At 41.7% G+C, this 13,822-nt stretch overlaps 1 protein-coding gene across 10 annotated transcripts in view; it reads right to left on the reverse strand.

The window, feature by feature from the left end:
• PPP1R12A (protein phosphatase 1 regulatory subunit 12A) overlaps window positions 1–13,169 on the reverse strand; it is a 112,112-nt gene extending 98,943 nt beyond the window's left edge. For 9 of the 10 annotated variants that reach the window (XM_079303859.1, XM_079303860.1, XM_079303852.1 and 6 more), the window contains exon 1: window positions 12,762–13,123. In XM_079303859.1, the coding sequence (XP_079159985.1) occupies window positions 12,762–12,998 (237 nt within the window). In that variant the 5' untranslated portion in view covers window positions 12,999–13,123. Of the gene's footprint in view, window positions 1–12,761 lie in introns of all 10 variants that reach the window. The other variant, XM_079303854.1, reaches the window with a different exon arrangement.
• Between the last annotated feature and the right edge of the window lie 653 nt (window positions 13,170–13,822).

Genomic DNA, 13,822 nt, shown 5'->3' on the forward strand with positions numbered 1-13,822 from the left:
AGAGTCAGGTTCCACCAACGGATAAAATTCAAGCCACTGCATTTGACTAGAACTTTAAGTCCTATATGCAGAAAGCAGGAAGACTGCAGAACCCACTCCCTCCATCACATTGTGCCTAAACTGGATGTACTACCTGCATCTTAACCTCTGACTTTAAGAAACATTCTTATATGCAACTTCTAAAGCCAGAGAATTACTAAAACTGGACTTCACCCTGACACACCTACAGGCTGGACAGAAAGATGATTGAGAGCCGCTCTGCAGAAAAGGAACTGGGAGTCATGTTTGACAAAAAACTCAACAGGAGTTTTTCACAGCCCAGAAGGCAAACCATATCCTGGGCTGTGTCAAAAGGAGTGTGGTCAGCAGGTCAAGGGAGAAGATTCTCCCCTTCTCCTCTGCTTTTGTGAGGCCTCACTTAGAGAGAGTAGTGTGTACAGTTTTGATACTCCCAACTTAAGGGCATGAAACTGTCGGAGTAAACACAGAGGAGGGCCAAAAAGACTGGAGCACCCTGCAGAGGTGGCTCTGCTTCCCCCTGCACAGCCAGGTTGAGAGAATCAGGCTGTTCAGCCCAGAGAAGAAAATGCTGCATGGAGACCTCAGCAATCTTCGAGTACCTGAAGAGGGAATATCAGGAAGTTGGAGAATGACTTTTTGTCAGGAACTGTAGTGACAGTACCAGGAGTCAATGGTACAAAGAGGGGAAATTTAGACTAGATATTAAAAGAAATTTTTTTACCGTGAGCATGGTGAGACACTGGAACAGGCTGCCTAGGGAGGCTGTTGATGACCCAGCCCAGTGTCCAAAGCCAGTTTTGGTAAGGCCTAGACCAACCTGATCTAGCAGGAGGTGTCACTGGCATGGATTTGGTTGGGATTAGATAATCTTTTAAGGTCCCTTCCAACCCTTAACATTCTATGATTATATGAAACATAATTGAGATTAAGGAGGTAAATATCATAACAGTTATATTCTCAGTGAATCAAGAGTCACCGGAAGTGCCAGAAGCATTTCACAATCTACACTCTGAGACTGACAAAGTATATGAAAATCTTTGTGCACCCATGGGTTTGGGTCATCTTAAGTATCCTAACAAGGAGGAGGAAAAGTAGACATGTAAACATCACGTGCCTCAATGGTTGCTGATAGCACTAAAGGAACCAAACCTCACCAGACCTTTCTTGGAGAAAGAAATCCAAGTAAGGCACACGTTGAGTCCTATAAATACCAGCAACTTGTTAAGGTCTCTACGGATGAAGACTTGAATTTGGAGACTGCTTTTACAACTCTAGAAGCATCAATAACCAACCAGTGCTGCTTATTTATTAAAAGTTACAAGGCAAGTGGATTTGACTGTGAAAAATCCAGTTTCTGTAACACAAATAGAGCAAGGAGACAGGAGGAGAGAAGAGAAAGGGGGGCAATTTACCTGGATTAAAACAATTCCTACCTCTGTCCTAGTCTATCTTAGAATTAGATTTTTTTTTACCCTGTTTCCCAATGCCCATCTCCACCTAGGTCACGGAACTTCTTAAAAAGAGGAACTTATGAAACTGTACGGTGCAATATGGGTCTCATGAATCACTGCTACCAAAAGATAAGTACAGAAGAGTATTCATAAAGTTAGTGATGTCACTTCTAGTGAAGTGACACTCCCCAGCTTTACAGCCTATCATGAGCTCAATCGCAGAACACCTGAACCCAGGTTTTAAACCATTTTTGTTTTAAAGAGTGAAGGACCTAAAGTTTAAAACCAAAGTAATATTTGCAATTTAAGCTGAAATGAAGCAGTCCAAATAAGTTGAGTAAGGCTCTTAATTGTTTAAATTCTGCATAAGCACCCTTCAAGCATTAACAGAATTCAAAGCAAGTTATCCAATACATTATCAGCAGCGAAACATGACAAAGCAAAATGAAAAGGGGAAAAAAAGCACTAAGAAAATTCTCCCATATTTATTTAATTTAACTTGGCAATATAAAAGTAGATAATTATGGAGAAGAAATTAAAAGGGCTCAAAATCCCACAAGAAATTAAGGAATAAAGTTTTTCAAATTCTGTCATGAGAGTTTGTCTTGAAAAGACAAAGTACTTGTTACAATATGCGCAAGTAAGCGGCTATTGAGAAACAAAGCCCTTGGAGGATCTCCCAAAAGGGAGAAACTACACATCAGATCTTAAAGCAAATGCTTCAGTCAAATCTCTGTGAAGCTGATAAATTATGTCACTGAAGAAGATATGGTTCTGATGCCAAAGTTTCTTAAACAGAAAGTTATTTTTATGTGCTATTTGGTCTTCCATTTGAATGCCCACAGTTTGCCTGCCATCACTAAACTTTTAGTGATGCTTTTATTTATATGCTGTGTTTTGGAAACAAACAAACAAAAAAACCAAACCAAAACAAAAAATCACACTGCACACACAACAAAACCAACACAAAAATCCTAAAAACAAACTTAAAAAGAAAAATATTTTTAATAGGACTACTATCATCCAAGCTTCTCTACACCAGAGCTTTCCTGGTTTTATGTTTTAATCCAGCATATGCACCTGACATGGCAGGTGTCTTATTCTAAGAAAGGATGCCAAACCATAATTGCAGCAACAGCTTTTGAAATACACCATCTTAATAATCACACATTTTGTTTTAGCAGGCTTTCCTGGCTTTTGTAAAGTTTTTGGAAGTCAAACTGAAGCTGTCGATCTTCCCTCAGGAACTACTCCACTCACATCCAGAAAACCTCCTGTTTCCATGTTCCTTGTGCCATAGAATCTGCTAATGTTAAGGCTCCAGCAATCTATGACACTTTGTTCACAAGTACAGTGATTGTCACAAAGTTAGGTTTCTTCCAGCAAAAAATTCTAATAGTGCTTATCTCCAGCATTCACATCCTAACAGCTACTTGAGCTTGCAAGTGCTATTTGCTGTAATTACAACTGACAGGTTTTTTACTGTTACAGAATACAGTAACCTCTTCAATTGCTGAGAAAACAATTGAGAAAGAGCTCTCCTACCCCCAGATCCCACATGGGTAACTGATAAAACACTTTACAAAACACATAATGTGTCTTCTGTCATTTGCACCAAGTTGTTCCCTATTTTCCTTAAAAATGGTAGTTTTTAAGTCACCACTCCTGTATTCACCTAGAGATAAAATTTGTTATCACAGTAACTTCATGAGTTCCTTAGGAGTCATGTTTGATAGATCTGGCCAAAGCCCACCTTCAATATTTAATAAGTCGATTAGAAATGTTAAGTTCAAGAGACATTAGACATGTTAAGTTACACCTCTGCAGAGATGCAGGAAAGCTGTCTCTCTTCCTAAGCATACAAATACCTAATAAGCAGTGTGACATGGAAGCATTAGCATTCACTACCACTATGTAACACAGCTCTAGAGAGACCAGTGCCAAGTATTTGGCTAGGCTGTCGGCAAGGAAATAGACAGTGAGTGACCAGAAAGCCATGGCCAGAGAGGTTCATAAACAAAAAACCCACTGACAGTCCCAGTGCTAGCACAACCCACTCCTCTGCTCTGCTGTACTCAGAAACCAAGAAATTGACATGACACAATTCTTTCAGAGGTAAGCACTAAACTTTTATTTTCTACTGAGGAGAAAAAATTCAGGCTCCTCAAAAAACCCAGGACTTAAAATAATTCAATTTGCTACAGTAGCTGAATAAAATAAAATTGGAAAATTGTGACGTTTGGGAGGCTTTCTAAAGACATTGTTTTATATGACTGGATAGAAAGGAGATTATTACTTATCAGGAGTCTACATTTGGCCCACAGACAACATTGACACCCCCATTTTCAGTCTTCATTTTGGATAAAACATAAGGCAATTCATTTTGCCCAAATTTTCAGCAGGTTCAGCACCTAAAACACCATGTTTAAAAACACTTCCAAATAACAGATTAGCAAAACAAGTTTAAGAGCATTGACTTTTCATAAAAATCTAAATATAAATAAAAAATATCTTAATGATGCAACAACAATAAGCAGGGCTATTTATTTTCTAGAATATGGGATTAGTAGTCATAATTCACACTGACTGAGGAAATAATACAAGTAGTTTCAGATTGTTTCATCTCTGGGATGGGGAGGCACACTTTTGGAAAATGGATTTATTGTGACAAAATTATTCACTTAATTAAGCCTACTTATTCAAGTATAATTGCATCTATTTGCAAACACACTGCAAGCAACAACACCTTCCTTAAAACTTGGGACAACATGCTTTGCAGCCTTAAAATAACAACTTTTTCACTTCAGTAAAAAAAGCATAGACTGTCAGTCAAGAACACTAAAGCAAATTTCAGGATATTTGTAAGCTGAAAGTTCCAAAGCCATAAGCCTGAGAGGGTATTCCAGTTTCAAAGGGGCTCACAAGGATCCCAGCTCTGACAAGAGGAATGCAACTCCTCAGTGAAAGCTTCATCTAAGTTAACTGTTTTAGAAGCAGCACTGACCACACACATACAGCATACATGCTTGTCAGATGTATTCACCCTGGTTACCAGATTAAGATATTTTTATTTTGCCTTAGACAAATATTTGCTTCAAGTGTGAAATTTTAAGGAAACTGATAAGGTAAGTTCATCCTATAAGTTTGGAGGTTTGTTAGAATTACTAACAAACAGGTTTCATGTTAACATTCATCTCGGTCCTTCTGTGAAACAGAACAATAACAAAACCCCTAGAAAACTGAAAAAAACAATATATATATACATACATATATATATATACACACACACACAGATCTACAACACAAAGCTAACACTTGTAAGTAATTCCCTGATGTCCAAGAAACCTCAAATACTCAATAAGTGTGTATATACATATATATATGTATACACACACATATATATACATATACACGACTCCAGTTTACTCTTCTAGCTTCACCATCAGGGTGGTAAAACAAACTCCAAAACTAAATAATCACCCCAGAATTAGAACTGGTATAATAATCACCACTGGCTGCCTAACCAATCAAAGCAAGCTGTCATAGATCCAACTCAAGACCCTGAACTACAATCATAATATGGGAAAATGAATCAAAGCATATTTCAGACTGAACTAAAAATAATTTTTAAAAAAATATCAGTGAGACCCTTTGAATGTTTTAGAACTAGAACCCTTCCTAACAACCATACCTTACAGATAATTTAGTATCAGAGTCAACGGTCATGTGCTAGTTATAGACCAAATTTAAGCATTCAGAAACTACAGTAGTATTGGAACTGTTTATCTGCCATCTTGCAGATAAACCTACTTCTGTGTGTAGGCCCAAAATGAGGCTACTATTGATTCTCAAGGACCTCACCCTCCTCTTAAAGTCAACTCCACAGTTCATTCTGTTTAACAGACCTTTAGAAGCTGTTAGCCTAACAAATACATTGTTAATGGGGTAAGTGCTAACACCACTCGGGCATAAACGGAAACAGTCTTGTTTCAAAGACTCCATCATATTGCTCTAATTTTGGTTTTGTCAATGAGCAGGCAAAATTCTGTGTTTCAAGGACAAGCACAGTGGCTGATTCAGTGTGCTCAGCAACTGAAACACAAGAGCTGGGTACCAGGTCATGTCAAGACAATGAATAAAAAAAAAATAATAAAAAATTCAACAATGCACACCCCCCCTCACCCCGTCCCTCCCCAGTGCTATGATCATCTTTTGCCTTCTTGTATCCTTATCTTACAGACTTGAAATTACTAGAAAGGAAACAGCTGAGGAATGCTGCTACTCTTATGCCACGCTTTCCATTCACCGTCATCTCAGGAATGCATATAGGAAAGTAAAGGAGCTTGGAATGTCTCCACCCATTGAGCAGCATTAGAGGCTGAGCAGCTTAGGGGTGGCTCCACTGCCTTACTGCTGCATTCCAGTTTGCATTTTACGGCTGTCAAGATCAGTGAAGAAAAATATACTGCTGGGCACTGACAACACATTTGTTTGGTAAATGTTCTCATATGCTGCATGTCTTACTTAGTATGTTCCATACTTATACTACTGTACAGAAGTGATAAGATGAAATTTATAGCTTCTTGGTTGCAAGAATCCCAAAAAGGTGTACTCATTCTATAGTTGCTCAGAAATACCTACACACTGCTTTCAGAGTAAATTAGTTTGACTAAGTCTAACCCATCTTACCATATCATTAGATAAAATTTCAGCATTTGCTAGAACACATGCATGCTCCTCAGTTCCATGTGGTGTGAGCTCAGTCTCAGGAATCACAATTACACTGAGAGAGACTACCAATGTGCTGGGCTCTCAGTTTTTGAGAGGATTGCACTAAGTGTCTTACTAACCTAAGTAATAACTTTGAGAAAGGGAGCAACTGAGAGCATGAGCAAAGGGATAAACAAAATAAAGAACCGGAGAAGAGCCTGTCAAACCATCTGTTCCAACTAAAACACAGCATATATTGTTAAGCCTGGAATACAGATCCCTCCAGAGTGGTATATCTACTAGTGATTTATATTGACTGCTTCTGTTTCCTAGCCTCAGATTCAGCTAACAACTGAAATTCAGTAATTTGGTAAAACAGCATTCTTGCTACTACAATGTCAAAATCATAAAGGCCTTAAGTGTGTTTGTTCATACATACAAAAGCACATATCATCTGCCCTTTCAAGGTGCTTTTTGATTACTTATCACAATAAACTATTCTTACAATACCAAAAATAGACCAAAATGCATTAAAAAAACCACAGATGAAGCTGTACTGTAAAAACAGCATTAATGCTACAGTGAAATTCATATCTAGAGAGCAGCAGAAATTGTCCCTGAACATTAGCTTCAGTTAATACTAAAGCCCTATCAGCTAAATTCATCCTTACAGTGGAATGGAGAACTCTTTCTCCACGACTAAAAAGTTTACACTACATGTCAGTTACACTAACATGAAAACTGGCTTTAAATACTTTAAGTACTTTTTATATGCTAGAATTCACTTGGGTTATTCTGTTTGTGCACAAGAAATATCCACAGCAATGAAAATACATAGAAATCCCAGATTCAGACTTAATAGATCACTCAAAAATAATAAACCTAAAAAGGTGAAGAGATTGTTACTTGTTTCTTTCATAAGACACCAAGGAGAACACCATTTTTTGGCTACAGTAATATAAATTTCCACTATTATACTCACAGTATATTATGAAAAAACACACCTTTTTCCCCTTCTTATTGTCTCCATTTCAAACAGTAAAAACAATTAAAAATCTCAGATGACAATATTAGTAGGAAGTTAACAAGTACTTACTGTACCATCTGAACCTAGCTACTGTAACTACAGAGAGAAAGATCTGTAACCCACACAAGAACCAATTACAAAAGGGAATTCAAAAACAAATATGCCTCTGTAGTTTGATCAACAAGTGAAGTCAACATTACATTTATTTCTAGACTCATTTTCTCTGTGCTTTGTTGCAGATATAAAAAATGGGGAAAAAAAAAAAAAGAAGCCATGACAAAAGAATAATAAAACAAGCTGAGAAAATTGCTCCAAAATTCTCAGTGGTAGAACATTCATAATGAGAGCATTAGTAGGTTTGGTGATAAACAGGTTGGTTTCCCTCCAAACAGTGAGATGTCAACATCAGTTTTGTAACCAAGTACAAACCTTTCTGTACAAAAGGCAGTCCTTCTACTTAACAGTTTTGAAAAGTTGACAAGCTTACCATATGCACCAGTATTTTCATTTTCCAAAAGTGTCATGGTAGAAGTCATAGCCAGGACCTATTTGAGCTATCCTAGAGTAACATTCTAGAGATTTAAGACTCTAGCAACTGGGTCTTTGCTCTTACAGCTTGATGTGCTGCATGTGCTGCAGCCCCAGCTCAAATATATGACTTGTGTTATAATGCATCAGAAGGAATCTGGACAGTGCAGCCATAATGCCCTCTATCAAATTCTAAGGCAAAGGGATCCAGAGCTGGTAGATTTTTACATCCCTTTGGCATCACTGGTTGCAGTTTGAAAGGGTGTCTTAACAAGGAGACAGCTGGTGCCAAAGGTATCCATACTTGTTACCATATCAGGTACTAAGAGTATGCCACCAGAAGCCCTGACAGAACTTTTCACATAAACAGTTGCCAAAACTCCTGCAAAGGAAGGTACTTCTTATCTAAGAAAATAATCTCACAGAACCCAAAGGGAATATTAAGGCAACAATAACTGTCCTTGCCCAAAAACAGTATGCAAGCATGAAACACTATCTTAATTAGTATTCAGGGATAAACACAGCAGAGTCCTAGAACAGTGGCAGCAAATCAGAATTTCTATTTAACACTGCATACTCCTCTATCACCATACTAGTACGTAAACTATAATGTTGGCAAAACAGTCTCACCTTCACATTCAACTGAGCACCTAAAGAACTGCAGAAAAAACACTACTTTATAGAGAGATAGCCTTCAACGAATTTTGCTTAATTAAACTGTACTTGTCACAGACAAAAAAGATGACATGAATCCTTCACCGATGAGTAGGGGCATTTACCACCAACACCCCTTGTGGATACATAATGATCCTCATGCACAAAGAGCCAAGACAATATCCCTTATCTTACCTCAAAAGCAGTACCCTCCCCAGAACAAGCAAGATCAGCACAGCAGGACATGTTCTTTTCATACTGTGTGGTGGAATCAGGCTACAGCACTCACCTTCCTCACCCAGAGAGAATGAGGCTAAAGGCAAAGTTATCATCTTCTAAGTCTGAGAAGCCTCAAGGAAAAAGGTCAGTCAAAAAGCAGGCTGCATAAATTGTGATACCTGACCACTAATCTCAGCCAGTGCTGAGGTGTGTGCAGGTCCTCCACACTGCACATCCGATATTCCCAGGGGAGCAAAGTGCACAGAAAATCCAATCTTCCAGGAAACTGGCCACATTGTGATCCCTCCCCATTACATGCAGCTTTTCTGTGGTGCTGTCCAGAAATGATGGGCTCCACTTTCCTGTGCAAACCTTTATGCAACTTCTAGACTAACTACTTTCAGCCATTTAAGCAAAAAAAAATCCAGTCAGAGCAAGTGAACTAAATCCTCTTTCATGAAAGCCAAGGAAAGCAGAAGAGAATCCAAACTCTGAGGAATGACAGGTGCTAGGATTTCAGGACAAGAGAACTGAATCCCACTCTGAAGAAATATGTCTGCCTAAGAAGAGATCAGGTTTTATTGAAAATATTATGCATCCTCTTCTTAAGATTATTTCAGAATATGCCACTTCTACCCCCCGCTCAGGAGACACTAAACCTGCAAGGTCACAGCTCACCTTTGGGCTTCTTTCTTTTCTCAAGTTCCACTTACATTCCACTGTTAAGGTAGATTGGAAAAGCTGTACTTTTAAGTTAGATCTCAACTTGCATAACAGCCATCTGGGAGTGCAACATTCAAAACTTCCACCTCCACTAGAGTAATGGCACTGACATCTGATTGTAAATTTAAGTATTCATTTAGAAGTTTTCTGCTCTTACAGATACATACACACAATATGTATATAATGCAGATTATGCAACAACACACACTATCCTGCTGCAATATCCTACATTGCATATATATATATGCATATATATATATAAAATAGATAGGAAAACAGTATACAACAGTTTTGTTCTTTGTGCTGAAGGCCTAACTTGAGGACTTGTGCAGAACAAGTTCTTAAAGCGAGCTCTGAACTCAAAATTACATAGAGGAATAATAACCATCACCTAACGACAATTTTTTCTCTTCTGCAAGACACCAAAGAATTTAGTTCATCTGTCCTCAGATATGATGCACTCAAGTCCACTCATGGACATGCAGATATAAAATAAAATCTGCTCACTGTCACGAGCTGAAGCAAGTACCTATATATATCCTCCTCCCTTCCCTCCTCTCAGCTACCAAGTCATGTAATTGTTTTCTTTCCTGTATGCTTGAAGAGAAACAATTCTTCATGCAGCTTTCTGATGGTGATGGCATTCCACTCAGAGGAAAAGCTTAGCTAATGGCTTCAGCAACAAAGCTTGATGCTCCATTAAAGACCAGACCTGAAGTTCACCAGAATTTCAAGATCAATGGTACTTTCCCCTCAGCACTTCCACTTTATTGCGAAAAATAAAGCTTAAGTCTCTTCCTATAACTGCCACATGAAGCAGGAAAATCAAAACCTAAATATTAAATGAAATATTTAATTCTCTTGCTATTTTAGACATATAGCATTTGCTCTCACTAACTGGAAGAAAATAAATTGATGGAAGACAAAAGACACAACCCAAAAAAAGTACAGTAATTTTATCTTTGCTGAGATAAATTTATTCCTCTGAAGCAGCAATATCTACATGGGATCTGACAGACGACACAAAACAAAAAAAAAATCCAACCAACCAAAGAACCACAAAGCAACAGCACACCATGGCAGTCTTAAGCACAATAACATGGACTTGAATACAGTTGCCATCAGTCAGTCAAAACTGCCAGGAAAAATGACAAGTTTTTGAAGAGCTTCCTTTGAGAATACAGTTTTATTCACACTGCAGCCAATTTTATTAAATTAATTAATGTTAGAGACTGTATCGTGTGTTTTGCACCTTTGATAATGCATATTAGAGGAAAATAAGATTTTGTGTTAATAATGCAGTGAAACCATTCAGAGTTGGTCATGGCAGGGATTTGTTTCATGCCTTTTTTTACAGCAAGAGGTAACCTTCACTTACTGCACTGCCTCAAGAGGATTATAACTTCACAACTGATCTTATTTGCTTTCAGTACCATAAAATCAGAAAAGGTCTTTTGGTATCACTAAAAGAGGGGGAAGCAGGAGTGTGAGCAAGAATTTTAGCAGTAATGTAAATCTTTACCTCTGTTCCTTAGACTTTGCCCTTCCAAACTGCAAGTTGACTACAATGTTAAAGGAAAAAAAAAAGGGACAATATGCTCAGAATTATCCTGATGAAAGCTTTTTTGCATATAATATTAAAGACATTATGAAAATGCCATCTGAACATCAGAAAGAGAGAACAGCATCTCTTATTCTAACAACAGAGTTAAACTTAACGTCATCCTTTCCTACCAATGGCCAGAGTACAGCAACTTCCAGACCCAAGGATCTAACCAGTTAAGGTATGGCTCCTCATACAGAGCTCCTTGGAAGCATGAAGCTACCATTACTTGATTAGAAGAGGATAAATACAAAAAAAACCTTGCAATGAAGTGACAGGCTAGCCCGCAGTCAGGTAACCGTGCTGCAGTAACACGCTGACAGGCTTAACCACAGCACACACTTATTATTCCAGTTCAGTTCATAACTGAAAGTAAACCAACACCCTTTACAGGGGAGCAAGTGACAACTCAGACACAGCAAACAGAGCAAAGAGTCATAGAATTTTATATCCCATGTTCAAGAATGGATTACAGAGCAAAGAGTCATAGAATTTTATATCCCATGTTCAAGAGTGGATTCTATCCAGTTCTGCAAGGCAGTTTAGGTATTGCTAGAGCCTCACATCCTTGAAAAACCTATATAGGATGGACAAAACAAATTCACCATCTCATTTTTTTTTTTAATGTAAGAAACCACCCCACCTAACTGTTTATGGAAGCTTTCTACTTGTTCAACACTACAACACATAACCATTAATCTGTTTTTTTTAATCTACTGAAAAACTTCTAAGCTTAAGAACAAGAAGCTAGCCTGTCAAAGATACTTCTTGGCTTTCCAGATATTTAGAGAATCTAATATTGTGTGGAAGCTTTTGGCCTTCTAGAGAAAAAAACTATTCAGGCAAACCCGCATTATCTCCGGATTGCCACAGCCTTTCCTTATTTGGCTAACGTTTTGAGATTCCAATCAGACTGCTATGAAGTTCAACATGCACAAAGCATCCATTTTGAGGAAACTTCACAGCCAGTTTCCCGTCCATTCCCCCCCTGGCCCAAGTGAAAGTTACCTCTCTCGACACCAACCCCCTCCCACATACCCACACCAGAACAAAGCGATACGGATTGGGTTTTTAACTACTTTCCAAAGCACGGAAGAAAAATTTAAGCCCTCTGCTCCCCTTGAAGTTCAGCTTTCACACTGCGGCGGGAGCCATCGTTAACGAAAACGAGCGGCCCCTTACTGATACGCGTTTCTATATAATGAACAAAACACCGGTTTCCCCTAGAAACCGCAGAGAAGTAGATGATCCGTCTCTCAACACGGCCGCCCGCACACACGAGCGGGCTTTAATCGGCTCAACTACTGCGGAACCGGGAAGCCGAGGGAAGCAGGGATCTACTACCGGGATCCCGGGCAAGGGACAGCGGCGGAAGCGGCCCCCGAGGCCAGACCGCTTCTCTCACCTGCGGTCACCCTCCCACACCGGGGGGCACCTGCCTCCGGCCCCTCGGCCCCCACGGGGCAGGGCCCGCTCCCCTCGGCCCTCCGAGGGAGGCGCTGCCAAGAGGGGAAAACGAAAGAGGGTCAGCAGCACCTCCTTCCCGCCGGAGGAGAGGCCCATCCGCCCCTTCCGACGCCCTGCCCGCGGGGAGGGGGCGCAGCCTCCCGCCCCTGCGGCCCCGCCGGCCCGGGGCTCTGCCCGCGGCCGATCCCAGGCTGACCCTGCCGCCACCTCCCCGCCCCGACACCCCCCAGCGGAGGGAGCGCAGCCGCCTCCGGCCCCTTCCTCCTCCACCTCCTCCTGGGGGGGGAATCTCGACCGGCCTCGCTCCCCCTCCCCGCCCCAGTCCGGCCAGGGAACCCTTGATCGGCCCAGCACCGACCTGGTGGAGAGCGGTGAGCCCGTCCACATTGGCGTAGTTGATGTCGGCGCCCCGCTCCAGCAGTCGCAGCACCTCCTCGGTGTCTCCGCTGGAGCAGGCGGCCAGGAAGACGGCGCCGTCGTCGAACTTCACCTTGGTCTTCTTGCGCTTGACCACGGGAGGCTCCAGGTCGGTCTCGGAGCCGATCCACCGCTTCAGCTGCTCGTTCCGCTTCTGCTTGGCGTCCGCCATCTTCATACCCCGCTCGCGCCGGCCCCCACAGCCACAGCCGCGCCGAGCGTACACTTTATACCGCCACTATCCCACAGCGCACCGCGGCCGCGCGCGCTCACCGCCCAGGGAGGGCGCGGGGCGGGCGGGGCGGGGAGGCGGGGCGGGGCCGGGTCATTAGCATAATCCCGCGAGATTGCCGGGGGGGCGCGGGGCGGGCGGTTGATGGCCGGGCCGGGATGGGAGTGGGGGAGTGGGGGAGTGGGGGAGTGGGGGAGTGGGGGAGTGGGGAGTGGGGAGTGGGAGTGGGAGTGGGGAGTGGGGAGTGGGGGAGTGGGGAGTGGGGAGTGGGGAGTCGAGAGTCGAGAGTGGGGAGTCGAGAGTGGGGAGTCGGGAGTGGGGAGTGGGGAGTGGGAGTGGGAGTGGGAGTGGAGGTGCAGCCTCGCCTCCGTCGGTCAGCTTCGCTGTAGACGCTGCCCGTCCGCGCCTGCGGCCTCTGTGACCCGCGGCAACGTTGGTGTTTCTGCCTGCATTGGCAAACCGGGCACATGCAGCCACTTGACGGGAAAAAAGGAAATAAAGGGAGCAACTTGCTCGAGGCTCCCTTATTTTAGGAGGTTAGACATGACCAACTCAGACCAGCCTGATGTACAAAAGCACCCGCTCCCATTTGCCTCTACACTTTAGGGAGCCTCTAGAGAAGCTGGAGAGGGTCTCCTTGCCTGGAACTGAAGTGATAGAACCAGAAGTAATGGGTACAAATTAGACTAGATTTTTTTTTTTTTTTTAATTCTTTATTGTGAGTGAGATACTGGAACAGGTTGCCCAGGGAGGCTGTGGATGCCCCAGCC

The sequence above is a fragment of the Erithacus rubecula genome (assembly GCF_903797595.1).
Source record: "Erithacus rubecula genome assembly, chromosome: 4".
Taxonomy (NCBI): domain Eukaryota; kingdom Metazoa; phylum Chordata; class Aves; order Passeriformes; family Muscicapidae; genus Erithacus; species Erithacus rubecula.